Source organism: Gopherus evgoodei, chromosome 3, assembly GCF_007399415.2.
Source record: "Gopherus evgoodei ecotype Sinaloan lineage chromosome 3, rGopEvg1_v1.p, whole genome shotgun sequence".
Classification (NCBI taxonomy): domain Eukaryota; kingdom Metazoa; phylum Chordata; order Testudines; family Testudinidae; genus Gopherus; species Gopherus evgoodei.
In genome coordinates, this window is record NC_044324.1 from 6,800,333 (window position 1) to 6,821,963 (window position 21,631).

At 64.0% G+C, this 21,631-nt stretch overlaps 2 protein-coding genes across 12 annotated transcripts in view; both read left to right on the plus strand.

Moving 5' to 3' along the window:
- Positions 1–6,424, plus strand: part of KMT2D (lysine methyltransferase 2D) — a 43,963-nt gene extending 37,539 nt beyond the window's left edge. For all 9 annotated transcript variants that reach the window (XM_030554718.1, XM_030554721.1, XM_030554720.1 and 6 more), the window contains 12 exons: positions 273–354; positions 591–766; positions 1,049–1,194; positions 1,361–1,496; positions 1,644–1,783; positions 2,002–3,139; positions 3,430–3,566; positions 3,830–3,960; positions 4,220–4,505; positions 4,633–4,706; positions 5,162–5,270; positions 5,688–6,424. In XM_030554718.1, coding sequence (XP_030410578.1) covers positions 273–354; positions 591–766; positions 1,049–1,194; positions 1,361–1,496; positions 1,644–1,783; positions 2,002–3,139; positions 3,430–3,566; positions 3,830–3,960; positions 4,220–4,505; positions 4,633–4,706; positions 5,162–5,270; positions 5,688–5,780 — 2,648 coding nt within the window. In that variant the 3' untranslated portion in view covers positions 5,781–6,424. The remainder of the gene's footprint in view (positions 1–272; positions 355–590; positions 767–1,048; positions 1,195–1,360; positions 1,497–1,643; positions 1,784–2,001; positions 3,140–3,429; positions 3,567–3,829; positions 3,961–4,219; positions 4,506–4,632; positions 4,707–5,161; positions 5,271–5,687) is intronic.
- A 2,811-nt stretch (positions 6,425–9,235) lies between these two features.
- Positions 9,236–18,252, plus strand: PRKAG1 (protein kinase AMP-activated non-catalytic subunit gamma 1). Of its 3 annotated transcripts, none has more exons than XM_030554811.1 (12): positions 9,236–9,322; positions 12,360–12,408; positions 12,871–12,977; positions 13,237–13,318; positions 13,412–13,470; positions 13,754–13,799; positions 14,122–14,176; positions 14,493–14,619; positions 14,917–15,082; positions 15,517–15,554; positions 16,462–16,608; positions 17,369–18,252. In XM_030554811.1, exons 1-12 carry the CDS (start codon positions 9,314–9,316, stop codon positions 17,471–17,473), a joined length of 990 nt encoding a protein of 329 aa, XP_030410671.1. In that variant the 5' UTR covers positions 9,236–9,313; the 3' UTR covers positions 17,474–18,252. The 3 variants fall into 3 exon arrangements, with proteins under 3 accessions (XP_030410671.1, XP_030410672.1, XP_030410670.1); XM_030554812.1 differs by lacking the exon at positions 9,236–9,322 and adding an exon at positions 11,167–11,234; XM_030554810.1 differs by lacking the exon at positions 9,236–9,322 and having other exon boundaries at positions 12,148–12,408.
- Positions 18,253–21,631: the final 3,379 nt, after the last annotated feature.

Consider the following 21,631-nt stretch of genomic DNA (forward strand, 5'->3'; position numbering starts at 1 on the left):
TCCCCAGGGGAGCAGTGTCTGAGGGGAGCGGTGAGCTCTGGTGGGGGGGTTGTGTGGGTACCCGGTGCCCCCTGCTAGCCAACCCAGGAGCAGCACTGATGGGATGCAGGAGGAGCTTCTGCTGGGGGCAGGTGGAGCTGATGGGTGGGGGCAGGCCTTTAGGGCCGGGGCAGAGTTGTGGGGCTGGGCGGCATGCCCATGGCAGGACAGTGTCTGGCTCCACGTGCCAGGCCTTGGTGCTCCCTGACCCTCTCCCTTCTTCCCTCGCCCAGACGCTCCAGCCGTGGAAGTGAAGAGCCTAGACCTGCTGGCGGCCCTGCCCACGCCCCCACACAACCAGACCGAGGACGTGAGGTGAGGTGAGGGGCCGGGGGTGGGCTCCCGTCCTGGGCTGTGCCATTGCTTTGCCCCTCCCCAGTTCCCTCGGGAGGGTGGGGTGTCCCTGGCCATGCCAAGCACTGTACTGGGGTTGTGGGGAGTCTCCTGGGTGCAGTGGGGGAGGGGCGACGCCCCCCGGGCTCTCATGAGTGATGGTGGGGGCGGGAGTCCCTGGTCTGCAAGGTCTCACCAGCAGAACCCCCCCCCCTTAGGATGGAGAGCGACGAGGAGAGCGACTCCCCCGACAGCATCGTCCCTGCCTCGTCCCCAGAGAGCGTCCTGGGCGAGGAGCCACCTCGCTTCCCTCTGCTGGCCGACGCGAAGCTGGAGCTGCAGGAGCGGGTGCTGTCACCCGTCATCCCCATCATCCCCAGGGCCAGCATCCCAGGTGGGCACGGGCATGGGTTGGGGAGGGTCCTAGTAAGGTGCACTGGGTAGCTGGGGGAGGAGGTGGGCTGGATATCCCCACGGGCGAGTGCCCCTTTAAGGGCTGGGTTGGCTTGGGTGCAGTGTGTATGGGGGGACCCTATGAAGTGGGCTGGGTTCCCAGGGAGGGACCAGGCAGCATGTCCTCTTGGGGTGGCTGAGATGGCCTGGGGGTGCATGGGGGTCCCTGGAAGCTGGGGGTGGGTGCTGCACACCCCTAACCTGTCTTTCCTCCTGCTCTCAGTGTTCCCTGACCCGAGGCCCCCCGAGGTGCGGGAGCCCTTCGGGGAGCACGGCGGGAAGGTGGCCCTGGCGCAGGGCGTCGCATGGGAGAAGGGGAAAGGCAGCGAAGTCTCCGTCATGCTGACTGTCTCGGCTGCAGCTGCTAAGGTGGGAAAGGTGCTGCGTGGGGGGGGAGGGCCAGGGCTCCCTTCGGTCCATGTGGAAATTCCCCTGGCATCATCTTGCTGGGCCCTGCCCCTGGGGAGCTTGGGAGCAGGGTCCTGCCCGGGCTGGGGCGCAGCAGCGTCTCTGACCCAGCCTCTCGCTCCCTCAGAACCTGAACGGCGTCATGGTGGCCGTGGCCGAGCTGCTCCGCATGAAGATCCCCAGCTCCTACGAGGTGCTGTTCCCCGAGAGCCCGGTGCGGGGCTCCGGGCCTGAGGCCAAGAAGATGGAGACAGATGGGGCTGGTGAGTATTGGGCAGCCACAGGGGGAGGAGCCAGCCCTGGAACCCGCTCCCTGAGGGAGGAGCCCTGTGGGCAGAGGGTTTCTCCATCCCCCCAGCCCGGGCGCTGGGAGCCTGCAGTGCAGCCATGGGGACCCGTCTCTCTCATAGGTGGGCTCGGCGGCAAGGCCAAGGCGGCGCTGGCAGGGAAAGCCCCCGACGCTGGCAGCGAGTGGCTGAAGCAGTTTGATGCCATGCTGCCGGGGTACAGCCTCAAGAATGAGCTGGACATCCTGACGCTGCTCAAACAGGTCAGTGACACGTGGCGGGGGGCTCCTCGGGGGGGCAGCTCTGAAGGTCAAAGCACAGGGCCAGCCGCACTCTGGCTTGGCAGTGTCTGGCTGGGCTGATCTCCTGGCCGAGCCCGCCAGCGAGGCTGGCTGGCTCTGGGGGGCGGAGGGAGGTGCTGAGAAGCCCTGGGGCCAGCCCCTGGGACCGCGCTCTGATCAGCCCTGCTCTGTGCCCCCAGGAGAGCCCGGGGCTGGAGAAGGCCGTGCAGCACTGTTATGTGAACAACGTCTCCAACCTGGACGTGCGTCAGCTCTCCATCCTGCCCCAGGAGCCGTCCCCGCCCCTGTCGCCCCTTGCCCCCTCCCCTGCCAGCCCTGCCGACGGGGACAGGATCCCAGAGGCACCCCCTGAGGTGGCCCCTGCGCCCCTCTCCCCACCCTCCAAGGAGGAGGCAGCAGCACGCTCGCCGCCCAAGCTCAAGCCGCGCTCGCGGCCCCCGGAAGAGGGAGAGGAGCCCCGTCCCCGGCCCAAGAAGTGGAAGGGGGTGCGGTGGAAGCGGCTGCGCTTCCTCATCACCATCCAGAAGGGCGGAGCCCAGCCAGACGGCGAGAAGGAGATCTCCGAGTTCATCGAGAAGCTGGGTACCACCCTGCGGCCCCAGAAGGTGCCCCGGGACCTGCGCAAGTGCTGCTTCTGCCACGAGGAGGGGGACGGTGCCACCGACGGGCCTGCCCGCCTGCTCAACCTTGACCTGGACCTCTGGGTGCACCTGAACTGTGCCCTGTGGTCCACCGAGGTGTATGAGACGCAGGGCGGGGCACTGATCAACGTGGAGGGGGCGCTGCACCGAGGGCTGCTCACCAAGTGCTCCCTGTGCCAGAAGACGGGTGCCACCAACAGCTGCAACCGCATCCGCTGCCCCAGCGTCTACCACTTTGCCTGCGCCATCCGGGCCAAGTGCATGTTCTTCAAGGACAAGACCATGCTGTGCCCGCTGCACAAGCTCAAGGGCCCCTGCGACCAGGAGCTCAGCACCTTCACCGTCTTCCGGCGCGTCTACATCGAGCGCGATGAGGTCAAGCAGATCGCCAGCATCATCCAGCGCGGTGAGCGCCTGCACATGTTCCGCGTGGGCGGCCTGCTCTTCCATGCCATCGGCCAGCTGCTGCCCCACCAGATGGGCGACTTCCACAGCGTCACAGCCCTCTACCCCGTGGGCTTCGAGGCCACCCGCATCTACTGGAGCCTGCGCACCAACAACCGCCGCTGCTGCTACCGCTGCAGCATCTGCGAGAACAACGGGCGCCCCGAGTTCGTGGTGCAGGTCATCGAACAGGGCCTGGAGGACCTGGTCTTCACCGACTCCTCGCCACAGGGTGAGGCTGTGCCCGGCTCGGCCTTGGCTGGGGGATCCCTATATGAACACTGCTGTGTCCTACCCTTGAGGGGGCTGCATTGGAGCACTGGGTGACCCGTCTCTGGCAGCGTAATTCTGGGGCTGTTAACCTGCTGTTGCAGCCCGCCCCAGAGGTGGCTGCATTTCACAGTGGTGGGGGAGCTGATGCCTTCGGCTTGTTTTCCAGGCCACAGGGAACCACTGCTGAGGGTATGGGGGGGGAGGTCAGGAAGCCAAGTCTCATGTTTTCCCCTCCCTCCCCACCCCCAGCCGTCTGGAACCGCATCATCGAGCCGGTGGCGGCCATGAGGAAGGAGGCGGACATGCTGCGGCTCTTCCCCGAGTACCTGAAGGGCGAGGAGCTCTTTGGCCTCACAGTGCATGCGGTGCTGCGCATCGCCGAGTCCGTATGTACCGGGGGGGGCCCTGAACCCCTCACCCAATGGGAGGGGCGGGTTGGAGGTGGGAGGGACACAGCATCTGGCGATATGCTCAGAACCACATTGGCCGGGGACCCTGGCCCAGCACAGGGGCCGGTGCCGGCTGGCAAGTTCAGGGAAGCACCACAGGGGGCGGAACAGGGCTTGTGCTTTTCAGTGGGTCCCCTCCGGGCACCAGGACTGTGGTGCTGTCTGCTGACCCATGGCGGGTTCTGCTTGGTCCCTCCCAGCTGCCTGGTGTGGAGAGCTGCCAGAACTACCTGTTCCGCTATGGGCGCCACCCGCTGATGGAACTGCCGCTCATGATCAACCCCACCGGCTGTGCCCGCTCCGAGCCCAAGATCCTCACCCACTACAAACGGTTAGTGGGGGAGGGGGAGGAGGGCCCCTTGGGGGGCCACTGTCGGGGAGGGGCCTTGGCCTGGGTTAGAGTTGGGACTCCCCAGGCCTGGGCCTGGGCCAGGAGGAAGGAATTGCAAACTGGGCCCCAATGGGCTGGGCTGGGCTCTCCCAGCCACTCCCTTGGGGCCCCATGTGCTGGGGGGGGGGTCAGTGCTGGTCCCTCCCCCCACCCCCATCTGCCCCACTGCCGCCGTGCCCATGCTCTCCGCCTGCCGCAGGCCCCACACCCTGAACAGCACCAGCATGTCCAAGGCCTACCAGAGCACGTTCACGGGTGAGACCAACACGCCCTACAGCAAGCAGTTCGTGCACTCCAAGTCCTCGCAGTACCGCCGCCTCAAGACCGAGTGGAAGAACAACGTGTACCTGGCGCGCTCCCGCATCCAGGGGCTGGGGCTCTACGCCGCCAAGGACCTGGAGAAGCACACCATGGTCATCGAGTACATCGGCACCATCATCCGCAACGAGGTGGCCAACCGGCGGGAGAAGATCTACGAGGAGCAGGTGTGAGGGGCGGGACCGGGGTGGGTGGGGCCTGGAGCACCCCACGGGCTCAGAGCCTAGGCTGCTCCCAGGGACACCCTGGCTCCGGCGGCTGCATAACTGGCTGTCTCTGCTCTTCCCGCACCAGAACCGGGGAATCTACATGTTCCGCATCAACAACGAACACGTCATTGACGCCACGCTCACGGGGGGCCCAGCCAGGTGAGGGTGTGAGGTGCTGTGGGCTTATGGGACTCGTCTACAATCCAAAAGGTGCTGGGTTCAAGTGTGGCATGCTCTCCGGTTGAAAGGCCAGCTGCACAGGGGTTCCTGCGCCGTTGGGTGAGCGGTCACATCCCTCCCTGTGAACCCGTGTCAGCCCCGTGAGCCGTGGCTATGGGGAACTTGGAAACCCAGGCAGAGTGAGGAAGGGATTTGGCAGAGCTGGGAAGAGAACCCAGGAGTCCTGGCTCCAGCCCCCACCCCGCTTTGTCAGGCACCTGTTCTCCCCTCCCAAGCTGCACAATGGGTCTCTGGCATTGATTCAACGTATCAAGTCTTGTATTTCGCTCACCAAGCTGTGCCCGAGCGTTCCTGCTGCAGTGGGAGGGGAACACAGGCTCGCCCCTTGTCCCAACCTCCCCACTCTGACGCCCTCCTCTCTGCCTTCCTGCCAGGTACATTAACCACTCGTGCGCCCCAAACTGTGTGGCTGAGGTCGTGACCTTCGACAAGGAAGATAAGATCATTATCATCTCCAGCCGCCGGATTCCCAAAGGGGAGGAGGTAGGGGACTGGGGGTGGTCCTGGCCTGGCCTAGGGGCTCCTGGCGTGTGCTTAGTGCTGACTCCGGGCTCAGGCCCTGCCCGGTCGCCAGCAGCAGCCTCCTGCTGTTCCTCTGAACAGACCTAGGATCTGCGCTCCCCCACCGTGCACCAGCCCTGCCACAGGCTCACCCCCAAGCTGCCCTGAGCATTGGGGGGAGCTCCGGCCCCGCAAGAGGAACCAATCAAAGCGGAGTCGGGGCAGGGCTACACCAGACCCCCCTGCCTCCCCCAGATGTGCTAGGAGGGGGGCTGCAGCTGCACAGCCCCCTCCCCCCAGAGTCGGGCAGGGGTGATGTGGCTCGGCAGCTGGTGGCGTGACTGCCGCTGATCTGCCAGGGTATTGCTGGCTGTGTGACTCTGCCCCTCTCGCCCCCAGCTGACCTACGACTATCAGTTTGACTTTGAAGACGATCAGCATAAGATCCCCTGCCACTGCGGAGCCTGGAACTGCAGGAAATGGATGAACTAGCCGTCACAGGGCCACCAGTCGCAGGCAGCCCCTGGTGCGCAGCTGCAAGGAAGCCTCTGCTGTGGGTTCTCCTCCCCCCTTGCCATGCTGGGGGCGGGGGAGGCAGAGATGGCGTAGGGGAAACGGCCCCAGCTGGAACCCAGGAAGCAAGGTTGGTGCAGATGGGTCAGCCGGGGCCGCTTTCGGTTCCAAAGGCAAGGTGGCTCCAGGGGGCGCCAGTCCTTGCTCACACCCATCGGATGCTGTCCACCTAACTTCCACAGGGAGGGCGTACCGAAAAGACCAGGGACCTCGGTTCTCTCCCTAGCCGCTCCAGCCCTGCGCGCCTCGGCCCTGGGCCTCTGCTGGCAGGGCGCTGCTCTCCCTGAGTGGGTGGCCGCAGCGCCATGAGTGGAACTGATGAACTGGCAACTCAGGGTTTTCTTTGTTTTGTTTTGTGAGGAGGGCAGGGCCTGTGGCACCAACAAAACCTGCCCTGTCCACCTTGCTCACTGTAAATAACTGGACAGATGCGGGGCGAGCGGGGTGCTCCAGCTCGGAGTCTGGGGTGGGGCGGCCGAGGGATCGGACCCACAGGGAGCTCAGATCCAGTCTGTTTGTTTAAAAAAAAAAGCTAATAATATTTGCTCGCTAACTTACCAAGGTAACAAAGAGACTCCTTGAGCTTGACAATCCCACACCTCCCAGCCCGGCTCTGTGGAGACAGACAGAGCTCGCTTGGGCTTGGGTTTATTTCTTATTCTGTCAACGAAAGCACCGTGAGCATGTGAAGGAGGCGGCGGCTGCCGGAGCAGAGCTGGGGAGAGCCGCGTGCAGAAAAGGGCTCCCCCCCCCGATGGACGCAAGGAGCCTCTGCACCCAAACCTACCTCATTTTAAGTGTTAGATTCTGCTGTTTTCAATGTGACCCTCCCTCCGAGACTGACCACACGCAACCTTCCTAGTTCTGAATGAGAACTAGTGGCAGTGGGTGGAGCCTGGGGATCCCAAGGAGTGGCAGTGGGCGGAGCCTAGGGCGAGGGAGATGATAGCATTGAGCTCTGACCTGGTTGTGCCTGGAAGGAAAGAGAGACCATCAAATATCCCAGGATCCCGTCCCCCCACCTGTGGGCCCCCCTGGTTGGGTGCACAGGTGTGTTTCTGGCAACCCCCCTACTGTGCACAAAGCTGGGCACTCTGCTGCCAGCCAAGGGACAGGGCCCAAGAGAGGTGGGGGTTTGGGGCTTTAATTAGAATGTGCCAAGAACCTGGCCTGGCTTCCACCCACCTTCCCAGCACAGCGCAAGCAGCCCCCGAGAGCCGCTGCTGGACGCCTGCCCCCCCCCATCACTGAGCACAGCCTGGGGGGGAGACCAGGCGTTTCTTCAAGCTACTCGGTTTGGAGGAGACAAGCTCCATGGGAGCCTCGTTTCAGGCTGAGTTTGCTGCTGCTGCCATACTCCTGAGTCTGGGGGTGGTACAGGGGGCCCTGCCTGAGCCACTCCACTCCCCCACTAACCCGCTCCCCTTTCACTACCAGAACTGCTGCTCTAGGCTGGCCTGAGGAGACTGTCTGTCTGTAATGTCGGCATGATATGGGGGGTATTTATCTATTTATACCTTAGCTTGTATATATTAGAACCTTGTGGGGCTCTCTTCTGTGCTCTGCTTGGCTGAGATTTTGGACTGTGGAGGAGGGCAGATCTCGGGGGGAGGGCGGGGGGACGTGGTCCATAACTCAGCTGAGGGGAGCAAACATCCTCCCTGCTCTTGTCTCCATTGTTAAATAGAGACCCTGTACGTGACAGGGTCCAGGAGCCTCCTGCCATGCATGGGCTCCCTGGGGAGGGGAGGGGATTGGTGGCATTACAAACCAGGCACCACTTCTCCCCCTCCAACCTCCCCTGCCACAGCCCCCTATTGCTGACGGTTGAATGCTCATCCGGGAGGGACCTTCTAAGACTGCTGTAAACCAGATGGGGCTGGAGGTCCTGCGCTCATCGCCCCTTTCCATTAAACTGTATCATTTGACATCTCTTAACGCACAAAGGCATGACCCCCCACCCCCTCGGGGATGGCACAGGGAATAGCACAGTTGTGAGGAAAGAAGCAGAAATGAACTCCTGACCTGCTCTCCCATGCCACAGCTGCCTGGCTCAGCTGAGGAGGGTTCTCTTTTGTATTAAACTTGCTTCCTCTCCTGGGGTGGGAGAGGGAATTAAATGAAGTGAGATTATTTTGGGGGGAGTGAAATCTGGGGGAGGGGGCCCCAGGGCATTTAATGTTTTTAAATCAAAAGATTTCAAGTGAGAGAGAAGAACTGTCACGTTTTTAAAAAGCTGCTTCTGCAACTATTCAAAGCTGCAAAAGGTTTAAAATGAAATGTTAAAACTCGGGGTGAGGGCAGGGAATAATAAAATAAAAAATATACACAATTTAAATTTAAAACTGTAAATAAAACAGGAGCTGTGTAGAGAAAAAAATGTTTTTACCAATAATAAAACCACTGGATGTTATTTTAAAATACAGATGTGTGAGAGAAAAAGCCAGTATAACTTTTGTTTTTTCCAATAACTTGGAAGGCTGTAAAGTGTATAAAATAAAAATTTAAAAAATTACTACAAAAATGATTAAAACTGGGCAAGAGTAAAGAAAATAACAAACTATAGCAGGTTGTATGACTTTTTAGACTATGGTTAGAGTATAAAATAGTCCTGTAGATTTTAGCTGGGGAGGGGGGAAGACCTATACAGTTTTTAATTTTTATATAAACTATAATCCAGTCCCAGAGCTGACCTTTGATTTTTTTTTAAACTTCTCTGCTTGTAAATTTGCATTCAAAGCCTTGTCCAATACTTCTGTTTGTTTACAGTTGCAGATATTATATTTTAAGTTTTATCTTTTATGATCCTGAAATAACCATTTATTATTTCGTTGGGTTTTTTTTTAAAGAATAAAGTTTAAAATAAAACTATGGCAAGGTGGACTCTGAGGAATCTTCCTTTGTGTTTGGGATTTTATTTTCTGCCTGTCCCCTGTACCCTTCGTCACAAAGAACAGAATGGAAAAAACAATAAAATTTTTCCTTTTCTAAGAAAAGCCAGACTGAGCGTGTGTTGTGGGGGGACAAAGCTGAAATGTCCGTGGCTCGTGGCGGAAGAGGCGCGGGGGGCGAGTCGCAGCTTGTGTGTAAAGGAGGATAAATAAAAGTGCCTGTTACAGGCGGGGGGGCCTCGCACTCCCGCCCGGGGCCGGCTGGCTGCTTCTCGGCGCGGTGACGTCAGGCTGCTGAGCCCCCCCCCCGGGGGTCGGATCCCGGCGGGGGGGTCTGGGGGCAGAGACCCAGTGTGGGGCCCCCCCCGGTAATTAACGGAAGGGACGTTCGGGCTCCGCGGGAGGTCAAAGGGCACCGGGGTCAGGGGTCATTTAGCCTCCGGGGACTACTTCCGGTCACATGATCTCTGCTGGCGGAAGCGGCTGAAGTAGATCCGGGCGGAAGTGAATCCATCCGGCTCCGCCCCCGGGTGCTCGGCGGCAGCGAGACGAGCCGTGGCCATGGAGGCGGTAAGAGCGCGGCCGGGGCCCCGGGATCGGGCCCCGCGACCCTTGGGGGCCCCCGCCCGGCTGGTGCCCCCGGGTGCGTCACCCCCGTTAACTCCCCTGGCAGCGGGGGGTCTGCGGGGGCCCGGAGCAGAGACCCCCAGCACGTGCCCAGCCTCAGTCGATGCTGCTCCTCGGGGGCCAGACCTGCCCCCCCCCGGTGTCTCCCGCCTGCTCCGGGCCCAGACTCGCTGTGGGGCGGCGCCTCTACCGAGCCCGGGCCCCCGGTGCCCTGGGCAGGCCGAGAGCGAATCGTCCGGTGCCCCTGGCCAGGCCAGCTCCGGCGCCTCGCCCGGGTGGGTGGCACCGCCTGGTGCCATGGCCCTCGGGCCACGGCGTGTCCCCCGTGGGCAGCCAGGCTGGCCCGGCCGTTTTCCCAGAGGTGAGCAGGGCTTTCCCTGTGGCCCCACGGTGCCCTGACCAGCCGGGTGCCCCCTGGCAGCCTTGCCTGGGGCCGCCTCCTCCCTGGCTCCTGAGCCGTGACCTTTCCTGCCCAAAGCCCATTTCCTATTGATATCCTGGGAGCTCTCTCTGTCCCGTGCCCGCGCAGCCTTGCCAGGGAGCTGGGGAGCCCCTCTCGGGCTGCAGCCAGACCCACGGCCTGGGCATGGATTCCTCTGGGCTGTGCACAGGCAGGGGGCTGCTCCTCTGGGGGGCATCTCGTGCCTCCCAGCTCGGTGGTGTGAGCTCCGTGTCCAGCCTAGCCTGTGCCCACATCCCCCATTTCCTCCTCCTGGGCCTTTGCTGTGCTGAGCCCCGAGCTGGGGACTCTGCCTTGTCTCTGGTCAGCTCCCTCGCTGCCCCAGCCGAGACACTGCCGGAGAGGGGGCCTGCCGGGCTCTGGGGGCTCTTGGCCTGGAAGTAACGTTCAGGGCTGGGCCAGCTGCGGTCCCTGCCCACCTGCTCTGTGAGCGCCCCAGGGGTTAAAATCCCCGCCCAGGGCAGCCAGTGGAAGTTGGAGGCCAGAGAGCCGGATGGGATTTGCTCCCAGCCCCGCTGCTTGGCTTTACGCACAGACCTGGGTGCATGGGGCAGTCCTGTGCCCTGAGATGTGCTGGGGGAGCACCTTGTAACTGACCAGGCAGGGCTTCCCTGTGGCCATGCTTCTCTGCAGCAGGGAGGCCTGGGGGGGGGTTGCTGAATCTGGGTGCTGGGGCAGTGCCCGCGGGCTGGTGCTGTCAGCTTTTCGGGCAGGCTGGAGGATGCCCGACCTAAAGGGAGAGAGCCCGCAGATTAGGGCTATTGGGGAGTCTGCGGTCAGCCTGAGCCGATGGCTGAGCCCCAGCCAGGCAACCATTGCTGGGGGTTTAGTGGGATTGTGGTTGGGGTGCCAGGCCTGGTCTAAGTCCTGTCTGGTGGCAGTGGCCGTGGTGGGATGAGCTGGGGGGACTCAGTCTGGTTCCTGCCGGAGAAATGTCCCCATGGTCTCCATGCTGAGATGCGGTTGGATCTGGGACTGGCCCCACACGTTGGCCGGCCGGCTGGCCCTCAGGCTCCCTCTGCCCCGATGGTTCATCCAATGGCACACCGCTGCCACGCCATGGCCACCAGGGTCTGTCAAGGTGCTAGGTCTGTGTCCTGGGTGCACGCTGGCTGGGCCTCCTGCCCCCTCCATCGCCCCTTCTCTTTCTGAATTGGGGGCAGGATTTTCCCTCCCTGTCCCGAGCACTGGGGCAGGGTTGCTGCGCGCGGGTAACCAGCTGCCGGGCTCTGCCGCAGAGGTGGCTGCCTGTCGGAGGGATGAGAAGCGGTTCCTGGGTGCGGTTTGCGAAGCGCCCTGAGATAAGTTGAGAAGTGGTCGCTCCCTTGTAGCAGCCGGAGCTTCCTCGAGAGCCAGGCCAGCCCTGGGACAGAGCCAGGTTCCCTCTCTGAGAAGGAAAGTGAAAAGTGCGGCTTGGCTTTCGCTTCCTCTCGCAGCTCCCTGGCTGAGGCGGCCTTGCAGCCTGAGGGGCGTTAGGGCCCCAGCCGCCCCACCTAGAAACCCAGCGCTGCTCGGCTCCCTTTGCACTAGGGAAGGAGCGGCTTCGAGCAGGGGCTGGGAGCCAGGACTCCTGGGTTCTTTCTCACCCAGCTCTGCTGCCCTGTGTGGGCAAGTCACTTCCCTACTCAGCTGGGCCCAGGCATTGCTGCTGGGGCCGGCGGGAGGTTAGAGGAGCCCTGGCTGGGTGGGGTGGGAGTTCCCCTGGGAATGGGCAGGGGAAGGAAGCCTGCTGTCCTGCCTCTTGTGCTCCATGCCCTGAGTGGGATGGGTAGCCCCGGGCACGGGGCAGGGGCACTTTAAAATGATTTCTGAAAGAGGCTTTTTAAGGTGCTGCAGGAGCAGAGCTGCTAGAGGGGGGAGTGGTGGCCTGCAGAGTTGGAAGGGGGTTACCCACAGGAGCAGGGCTGGGGGGGGTCCTGCTGTGTGTGTGTGTGTGGGGTTGCCTGCAGAGTGGGGAAGGGGTTACCAGCAGGGTGGGGGTGCCTGCTGTGTGTGTGTGGTGGGGGTTGCCCACAGGAGCAGGGCCAGAGGGGTGCCCGCTGTGTGAGTGTGGGGTGGGGGTTACACGCAGGGTGTGGGGGGTGCCCACTGTGTGTGTGTGGGGTTGGCTGCAGAGTGGGGATGGGGTTACCCGCAAGGGGGGGTGCCCACTGTGTGAGTGTGGAGGGGTTACACACAGGGTGAGGGGGTGCCCACTGTGTGTGTGGGGGGGTGCCTGCCCGCAAGGGGGGGTGCCTGCTGTGTGTGTGGGTTGGCTGCAGAGTGGGGAGGGGGTTACCCGCAAGGGGAGGGGGTGCCTGCTGTGTGTGTGGGTGGGGGGGTGTCTGCAGCAGCAGGGCTCCATGGTCCCTTCCCAAAGCAATGAGTCCGTGTTCAGCTGCTCTCCCGCCCCGTGTCTTCTATCCAGCGTCCCCTCTTGCTTCTCCTCTTCCCAGCAGCTGCTCTGCTCTGGGGGAGGGTCTCGTCCTGGGGCGGGGGGCACAGCGCTGTGGGTCACCTCTCATTTCTGTCTGTCTGCAGGGCCCGGTTCCTGAGAGCGTTGCCGAGAAGTGCCCCCTGGCACCGGAAGGTGAGGGCTGGGCCGGGGCTGCTTGCTGCCTGAGGCAGACGGGGGTCGGGGACCGTCCTGTCCGGTGTTTCTAGGCCAGCCCTAGCAGGGGCGTGTCCAGCCTCCCGGGACGGAGAACAATTTATCACCCTCCTCGGGCAGCAGTTCTCAGCCCCCAGGGTTTTCAGCCTGTCCTCGCGGCTCCTGGGGCTGCTCCATCGGGCCCATTCCCCTCGCCACGCAGTGCCCAGCGCTGGGGGAGCCTGAGCTAGGCACGGGCTGCAGGAGCCATGCAGGGGAGGGGGCATGTGCCCAGACTGGGAGCAAGAGCTGCTTCTGGGGACAGGACTCCCATGACCCCCCAGACCTTCCCCCCCATACACCCTGGGGGCACCGCCTGCCCACCTCCTGCCCAGTCTCACTGCCAGCACAGGCCCCTGCACTCCCCTCCCCCAGCCCCCTGACAGCGCCTTCTCCCCCCAGACGTGGAGCCCGGCAGCGGGGTGTACTCCTGCTTCATGAAGTCCCATCGCTGTTACGACCTGATCCCCACCAGCTCCAAGCTGGTCGTCTTCGACACCTCCCTGCAGGTGGGTGCTCCGCCCTGGCAGGGGGGGGGGCTGGACAGGGCATGGGGAGACTGGCCCTGGCTATGTGTGTGCCCACACCCCAGGGTGGTCCCCCATTGGCACAGATGGGCTCACCCCAGGGGGCAGGAGGCCCAGAGACTGGCTTCCCTGGGCACGGCCCCCAGTGCTGGCTGCTCAGGGTGCCCCACTCCCATGACCTCTGCCAGGCCCCTCAGCCCCCGGGAGCTCCGCTCTGACGTGTGTCCGTGTTGGGCTGCAGGTGAAAAAGGCCTTCTTCGCGCTGGTCACCAACGGTGTGCGGGCCGCCCCGCTGTGGGACAGCAAGAAGCAGAGCTTTGTGGGTAAGTCCGGGTCAGGGCTGGGGGCCGGAAGGGCCCTGGGGAACGGGAGGCCCGGAGGCTTCTTGCCCCTCTCACTTGCTCTCTCCCCTATAGGGATGCTGACCATTACCGACTTCATCAACATCCTCCATCGCTACTACAAGTCGGCCATGGTAAGGACGGGCATGCGCCCCCCCCCCCCCCGGTGCCAGGGATGGGTACCCGCCCCGGCTCCATGCGCCCCGGACCCTGCCAGCTTCGTTCCCGTGGGACTGGGAGTCATAGCCGAGCCCCCAGCAATGGTCACCAGGGTCATGCCCCTCATTCCTAGGTGTCTCGCCCCACTGGCGTGTTAGTGCTGAGGGGTCTGCCCCCCTCCCCCCGACACAGCCCCCAAACTGCACCTGGTCCAACTGCCGAGATGACTGAGGCTGACTCCCCTCCCCTGGTGTCTAGGTTCAAATCTACGAGCTGGAGGAGCATAAAATTGAAACGTGGCGAGGTAAGGGGGTGCGGGGGGGGCGCGCCAGGCTGTTTGGGGGGGTGGGGTGTTTGGGGGGTGAGGATGAAGAAGTGGGGAGCACTGTGTGGGGGAGGTGCAGTGGTGCCAGGTGGGGGGAGCTATGGGGCACCGTGTCAAAGGTGGGGGGCTGGGATCCCCTGGGCTCTGCAGCACCCCCTGTGCCAAGGGCAGAGCTGGACTGTCTCCTACCAGAGCCGAAAGCTGCTCCAGGCCCATGTGCCTGCCCCACGGTGCCCCCCTCCCTTGGCTGGGACCCAGCCTGCACTGTGGGCCTCGCTGAGTGCGTCTCCTCTCCCCCCAGAGGTGTATCTGCAAGACTCCTTCAAACCGCTGGTCTGCATCTCCCCCAATGCCAGGTAAGACCTTGGCTGCTGCCCGCCCAGCTCGCTGGGGGCTCCCCATGCCCTCTGGGAAAGGGGGCGGTGGGGGACCAGGCCTGGCCCAAGACCCCGTGGGGGGGACCCCATGTTCGGTGGGGGCTGGGCCGCTCTGGTCTCCATATGATGGTCACAGGCGCTGGGGCTGTGGGCTGCCATCCAGTGCTAGCCGAGAGCCCAGGATCCCGGCACAGGCCACTGGCCTTCCCCACCCTCGCTGGGAGTGAACCCAGGAGTCCGAGGGGCTCTGCCCATGCTCGGGGCACCTGTCTACCCCGCCCCCTCTGTCTCGCAGCCTCTTCGACGCCGTCTCCTCGCTGATCCAGAACAAGATCCACCGGCTGCCCGTCATCGACCCGGACTCGGGGAACACCCTCTACATCCTCACGCACAAACGCATCCTCAAGTTCCTCAAGCTCTTCGTAAGTCCTGCCCGCCGGGGTCCTCGCCACGTGGGGGCTCGTGTAATCCGCCCCCTTGCTGCCCTGGCTCAGGTGCCTGGCCCGTCCAGCCGACCCACAGCGGGAACACGCCCCACACAGGCTGCCACGCAGCGCCGAGGAACAGCTGCATCTGCCCCGCTCGGCCCGGGGCGGTGATGCCCAGCCCCTGCCGTCGGGCCGAGAAGGTGGTTAGTGCCGCTCTCCTCTGGCTGTAGGGGTCCCCCCTGCCCCTCCCCAGGCCAGGCCGGTGGCACATGACCCCCCCTCCCCCCGCAGATAACAGAGGTCCCGAAGCCGGAATTCATGACCAAAACGCTGGAGCAGCTGAAGATCGGCACCTACGCCAACATCGCCCTGGTGCACCCCAACACGCCGCTCTACGTTGCGCTGGGCATCTTCGTGCAGCACCGCGTCTCCGCCCTGCCCGTGGTAGACGAGTCAGGTGAGGGGGAGAACATGGTGTGTCCCACCCTGAGCCCGCAGTCTCCGTATCTTCCCCCAAGCGACGGGCCCAGAGCCGCCCCCCCAGGCAGGAGCCTGCCAGCCCCCACTCCGGAGAGGGGATGGTCCTGGGGCTGCGGATCATTCCTCGGCACACAGGTCTAGCCTGGACTGCCTGCGAGCTCCCCGAGGGCCAAGCCAAGCTGAGACCCACCCATGCAAAGCCACAGGCCCCCTGGGGCAGCGTGCCCAAGAGGGACGCGCCAATCCCGAGCCGCCGTGCCAAACCAGAGCTTTGTCTGCGCAGCCGGGCTCCTGCTTCCCGCACTCCCGCATCCCCCTCCCACGCTCAGCTCATCCTCAGCTCCCAGCACGAGGCCGGGTCCCCAGAGGACCCTGTCCCTTCTCACCAACCCTTCCCCTCCTCTGTCGCAGGTCGGGTCGTGGACATTTACTCCAAGTTTGACGTCATTGTAAGTACCGCCCCCAATGCCGGGGTGGAGGAGGGCTGCGCTGGCTGGTGGGATGGGGGTACCTGCGCCAGCTGGTGGGATGTGGGGGGGGATGGGGGGTACCTGCGCTGGCTGGTGGGATAGGGGGATACCTGCCTGGCTGGTGGGGAAGGGGAGGGGGTGAGGGGTACCTGCGCCGGCTGGCGGGATGTGGGGGGGATGGCGGGTACCTGCACCGGCTGGTGGGATGAGAGGGGAGCTGGGGGGATGAGGGTACCTGCGCCAGCTAGTGGGATGGGGGAGGAACTGGAGGGATGGGGGGTACCTGTGCCGGCTGGTGGGACTGGGGATGGGGAGGGGGGGAGGGGTACCTGCGCCGGCTGGTGGGATGTGGGGGGGATGGCGGGTACCTGCACCGGCTGGTGGGATGAGAGGGGAGCTGGGGGGATGAGGGTACCTGCGCCAGCTAGTGGGATGGGGGAGGAACTGGAGGGATGGGGGGTACCTGTGCCGGCTGGTGGGACTGGGGATGGGGAGGGGGTGAGGGGTACCTGCGCCGGCTGGCGGGATGTGGGGGGGATGGCGGGTACCTGCCTGGCTGGTGGGGAGGGGGAGGGGGTGAGGGGTACCTGCGCCAGCTGGTGGGATGTGGGGGGGGATGGGGGGTACCTGTGCCGGCTGGTGGGACTGGGGATGGGGAGGGGGGGAGGGGTACCTGCGCCGGCTGGTGGGGTGGGTGCTCTCCCCACTTGGCACATGGGTGCCCCACACAGAGCCCCGAGGCGTTGCCCGGGGTGGCTGCCGCTGCTGGGCGTGGCTGGGTTCAGCCCACTCCGGGGGGCAGGTTGCTGTGGGGCAGAGTGAGCAGCAGGTGGGGTTTGCTCTGGGGCCAGCGAGTGCAGCTCCCCCCATTCCCCCCCGTGCCCAGAACCTGGCAGCCGAGAAGACGTACAACAACCTGGACGTGACGGTGACGCAGGCGCTGCAGCACCGGTCGCAGTACTTCGAGGGCGTGCTCAAGTGCTGCAGACACGAGACCCTGGAGACCATCATCAACCGCCTGGTGGAGGCCGAGGTAATCTCCCCCCGCGAGGCCTTCCCACCCCCTGCCCCCCTGGAGCCCCCCATACCCCGCGGGGCCCCTCTATTCCCCCATGGCCCTTCCTACCCCCCCATGGCCCACAGAGCCTCCCATGGCCCCCCTATCACCCATGGGGCCCCTCCTATCCCCTCGATGCTCCTCCGGAGCCCCCCATACCCCGCAGAGCCCTTCCTATCCCCCCATGGTCCCTGGAGCCCCCCATGTCCTGTGAGGCCCCTCTATTCCTCCATGGCCCCCCCATACCCCATGGGGCCCTTCCTGTCCCCCCATGGTCCCCGGAGCCTCCCATGGCCCCCCCATACCCCGCAGGGCCCCTCCTATCCCCTCATGCCCTGCGGAGCCACCTATGACACCCCCATATCCCATGGGGCCCTTCCTACCCCCCATGGCGCCTCCTATGGCCCCCCTATCACGCATGGGGCCCCTCCTATCCCCCTGATGCTCCTCTGGAGCCCCACATGGCCCCCCATGCCCTGTGGGGCCCTTCCTGGGGAGGGATACAACCCAACCCAGCGGCTAGAGTGGGAGACCAGGGCAGGGACGATTCTTCCCTCCCAGTCAGCCTGGCCCCCCTGGGCACTGGCCTGGCCAATCCCACCCTGCCCATGGCTCCGCCTCCCCCACTTCCTGTCCCAAACCGCAGTGTCAGTAGTGGGAGGACCAAGCTCCTGTGGGCTGCAGGGCCCCTGCCTGACCGCGGTTAGTCGGTCACTCTGTCTGTCTGTCTGCGCAGGTCCACAGGCTGGTGGTGGTGGACGAGAGTGAAGTGGTGAAGGGCATCGTCTCCCTCTCTGACATCCTGCAGGCGCTGGTGCTCCCGGGCGGGCCCTGGCTCTGAGGGGGGCTTCCCACTGCCTGTCTGAGACTGTCGCCGAGGTGGGGCTGTGAGTGACAGGGACCGAGGATGCTAGACCCCCCCGGCACCCATCACGCGTTGGCCCTGCCGCTGCTCCACCAGCATCACGCCTCCCGAGCCAGCTGCACACCGGCCAAAAGCCAGCAATAAACCCCCCAGTTCTCCTGGGCAGGCTGGGCCCCAGGCCCCACCAGCGCGTCACTTGGCCGGGGGGATGCTTGCTGGCATCCTGCACTGGTGCTGCCAGCCCCTCCGAAATGGCTAGGGAAGCCCTGTGTGATCAGCTGCCCCACGGTGCTGGACCTGTTCCCATTTCTGCACCCTGTGGCCCTTTGGCCACCCCCGGGGGGCTGGAACAGTTTCCTTATTTCATCCCCCACCCCCCAGGGGTCAGAACTCAACCAGTTCCTGCCCTGCAGTGCCCCACAGCCCTGCCCCCAGTCATCTGGAACTCCAGCCCCCATTCCCCAGTGATCCCCCCCTTCCCTAAAAGTCCAAACCCTGTTTTTACTGAGCACCGTCTTCACAGCCTGGCGCCGGAGCCCCGGCCTGGGGCGGGGGCCTCACTCACTCTTCCCCTTGCTGCTGCGAGGTTGGCACCTGGCACGCCCAGCTTGAGTTGGAGTCTGGGCCGGCAGCCGTTGGGGGAGGAGGTTCCCAGGTGCTTGTGCCCGGGGCCCCCTGCCCGGGGCATCTGCACCCATCGCTGCTCGGTTACTGTAAGTCTAATAAAAACCAGGCCATGGGTCTGGATGAAGTTACTCTTGGGCGGCTGCGCAAGTGGCCGATGGACCAGTCTGAGTCATTAGCAAGGGGCTGCTATGAAACTCGCAGGGCGTCTCTAGCAGGGGCCCACGGGGCGGTCCTGGGTCTGCTGCTCGGCCATATTTTCATTAATGACGTGGCTGATGGTGCAGAGAATGCTTAGAAAATCTGTCGCTGACACCAAGCTGGGTGGGCTTGTGAGCACTTTGGGGGGCAGGATTTGAATTCAAAATGACCTTCCACGTGATGAAATTCCACGAAGACAAGTGCAAAGTACTTCCCTTAGGAAGGGAAACTCTACTGCGCAGCTACGCCAGGGGGAGAAGTGGCCTGGTGGTAGCACGGCCGAAAAGGAGCTGGAGGTCTGAGTGAACCACAAACCAAATGAGCCAACAAGGTGTAGCTGAGAAATGGCAAATGTCGTCCTGGGGTGTGTTAAAGGAGCGTTGTGCATAAGACAGGCCGGGCGTTGTCCCTCGCTGCCGGCACTGGGTCCAGTCCTGGCATCATGCTGCTGTGGGGGGGTTAGTGAAGGACCGGCCAGAGCAGAGCACCAGGAACGAGCCAAGGGTTTGAGCCCCTGGCCTGGGAGGAACGATTCACACCCAGCATGGGGAGTCTGGAGCGCAGGGGGGACCTGCGAACTCTGCAGATCTGTTGGGGCTGGGCCTCAGCCGGGCCCTTCCAGCCCCACTTTCTGTGATTGTATAAACAACCCCCCCTGCCCTGCAGGATGCACCCCCCTCCCCCAGGCAGGGTGAGAGCCCCAGTGTTGGTCAAGTCACCCAGTGCCCCACTGAAAGGTGCCTCGGTACCAGGATGCCGTGAGCGGGCTGAGAACCTGTGCGGAACAGAACAAATCCTGACCCGCAGAGCCCTGGTAGCCCAGCCCTGTGGTCACCCGGCCTGGGCTCTACTAGCTCCTGAGCTGGGCCCTGTAAGAGCTTGAAACAGCTGCCCTGGGGGGTGTGCTCAGTGCTCGGGCGTCTCCCTCGTCCCAGCAGGCGGATTTGAGCCCAAGTCACTGCTCGGCTCCCGGTCCATTGAGATGTTGTCCGTGAAGTGCCGCCCAGGCTCTTCAGGGGGAATAAGGCAGCGCCACGCTTCTTGGCGATACGTGTATCACCATCAACCCTGTATCGTACGCACGTGAGATCTCGTGCACACACTCGACCTTGTTACCAGTGAGTTGCTCCCCTTCACTGGCCAGGTGAGTTAGATGGGGGAGGGGGGAGCCGGGCTTCTGCTGATCCGGATCGATGCTCCATGTCGACAAGGTGAGACCCAGGGTCCTGTGCAAGACCCCTCACATCTATAGCAGCGTCCCTGTGCTGCACAGCTGGACCAGCTTCAAAAATGTCTGTTGGTCCTTGTGCTGCTGCTCTGGGTGTTGTCCCAATGCTGCACAGAGGGTGTTCCCCAAAGCAGCTGCTTGCTTCTGGCCCCCATGGCTGGCAGTAGGTCTGTGCTGCTCCAGTAAGCCCCCCGGACACTTCATTCTTCGTGGTCTGGCTCCCACCCCCTCTCCAGCTGTTGGTGCTGCCTTCCACCCTGGCTCATTCACACCTCGCTCATTCAACAGGGCCATTGATTAAAGGGGGGTGGGTCTTATTCTACTCTGAGCAAAAAGACATTTTTGAGCATTAGCCCGAGGCTCAGGGCCAGGTGCTCTACATGCGGAGCTGACACGAAGTTGTAGGAACATGGGGGCATAATACAGAGTCATATGGAAGCTTAACACAGAGATTTCTCTACAGAGGGACCCCTGGGACCTGTCCCTGCTGGAGCACAGTGCAGGGCCTGCTGCCCCCCCTCCCGAGCCAGTGGGTGACTGGGGGCTTTTGGCTCCCCGTGGGGCTGGCTGTCCTGTCTGCCCCACTGTGTGACCCTCCCGGGGCAGGGTGGCCGGGAATCCGCTGAGCCCGCGCTGTTGTCCAGCCCGTAAATCCCTGTTTGTTCCACCGGTGGGTTTTCTAAAAGGGTGGAAAGTGCCGGGGGCGAGGGGGGGCTGTAGGACCCCTCCTCCAGACGCCAGCCTCTGGCAGCTCCCTGGCTCAGACCAACAGGGGAGCCGCTGGGCCTGGAGGGGTGACCAGGCAGCCCAGGACAGCAGCGGGTCTGGGGGCGTCTGCAGCGAGGGGTAAGGAGGAAGGGAGCGTGGGGTAGTGGTCAGAGCTGGGCGCCAGGACACCTGGGTTCTGAGCCCGAGGGAGCGGTAAGTACATGGCTGGGAGTCAGGACTCCTGGGTTCCTCTGCTCACAGGAGCCTCCTCAGAGCCCAAGGACCCCGGCCTGGCTCCAGGGCCCTGCTGGCATAGGTTGGGGAGCCCAGCTGCTGTCTAACACCCCCCCCCCCCGCCTGAAGGCATCAGCCTCTCACTACCTGAGCCTTGCCCCCCCGCCCCCAGCAGCAGCCGCTACAGTCCCACCATGGCTTGGGCTGGAGCTGCCTCTGACCTGTGGGGGGGCAGGCAGCGTGGGGACAAGGGCAAGGCTGGGAGCAGCATGAACTTAACTAGCAGCCACTTGTCTTGGGGGGGGCTCAGCATAGGCTGCCAGGCGCAGACAGCGGGGGAGGGGGTGACGGGGGCAGGGGGGTGCCAGGTGCAGGCTTCAGGGTGGGAGCGGGCTGGAGGGTGCAGGCTGCAGGGTAGAGGGGCAGAGGGTGCCATATGCAGGATGAGAGGCCTGGGGGTGCCAGGTGCAGGCTGCAGGGGGGCTGGGAGGGGGTGACAGGTGCAGGGTGGGGAGGGTGCAAGCTGCTGGCTGCAAGGGGGGGCAGGCTGCAGGGTAGGGGACAGAGGGTGCCAGGTGCAGGATGGGAGGGGGGCTGGGGGGTGCCAAGTGCAGGGTGGGAGGCCAGGGGGTGCCAGGTGCAGGCTGTGGGGGGGGTGGGGAGGGGGTGACGGATGCAGGGTGGGGGGAGCACCTTCACACCCGTCCTCGCTCATCTCCTGCCTCGGCTCCCCTGCCATTGGGGAGGTGGCCACAGCCCTGGTGCCTCCTCGGGCAGTGCTGAGCCAGGCACATTCCCTGCCGGGTGGGAGGCTGTGAGGGACACGGGGGGGGGGGTGAGCAGTGACACCCGGAGCCGCCTGCTCCTGTCAGCTCTTCCGTCCTGGCGCCAGGGCCCTGCCGTCCCGCTGGGGTCGGGGTCCGAGAGCTGCGCGGGCAGGTGGGGCCGTGGCTCAGCGGGTTTGGAGGCTCAGGGAGGTCCCTGGCCAGGCCGGAGCCCAGCGAGCGACGGAAACAGGCAGCCAGGTCACGGGGGGCACTGCTGGGGAAGGGCTGAGGGGTGGGCACAGGGTGCGGCTGAACTGGGCCTGGTCTCGTCTCCAGCACTGGGACCGGCTCCTGCTGGCCCAGCTGAGAGCC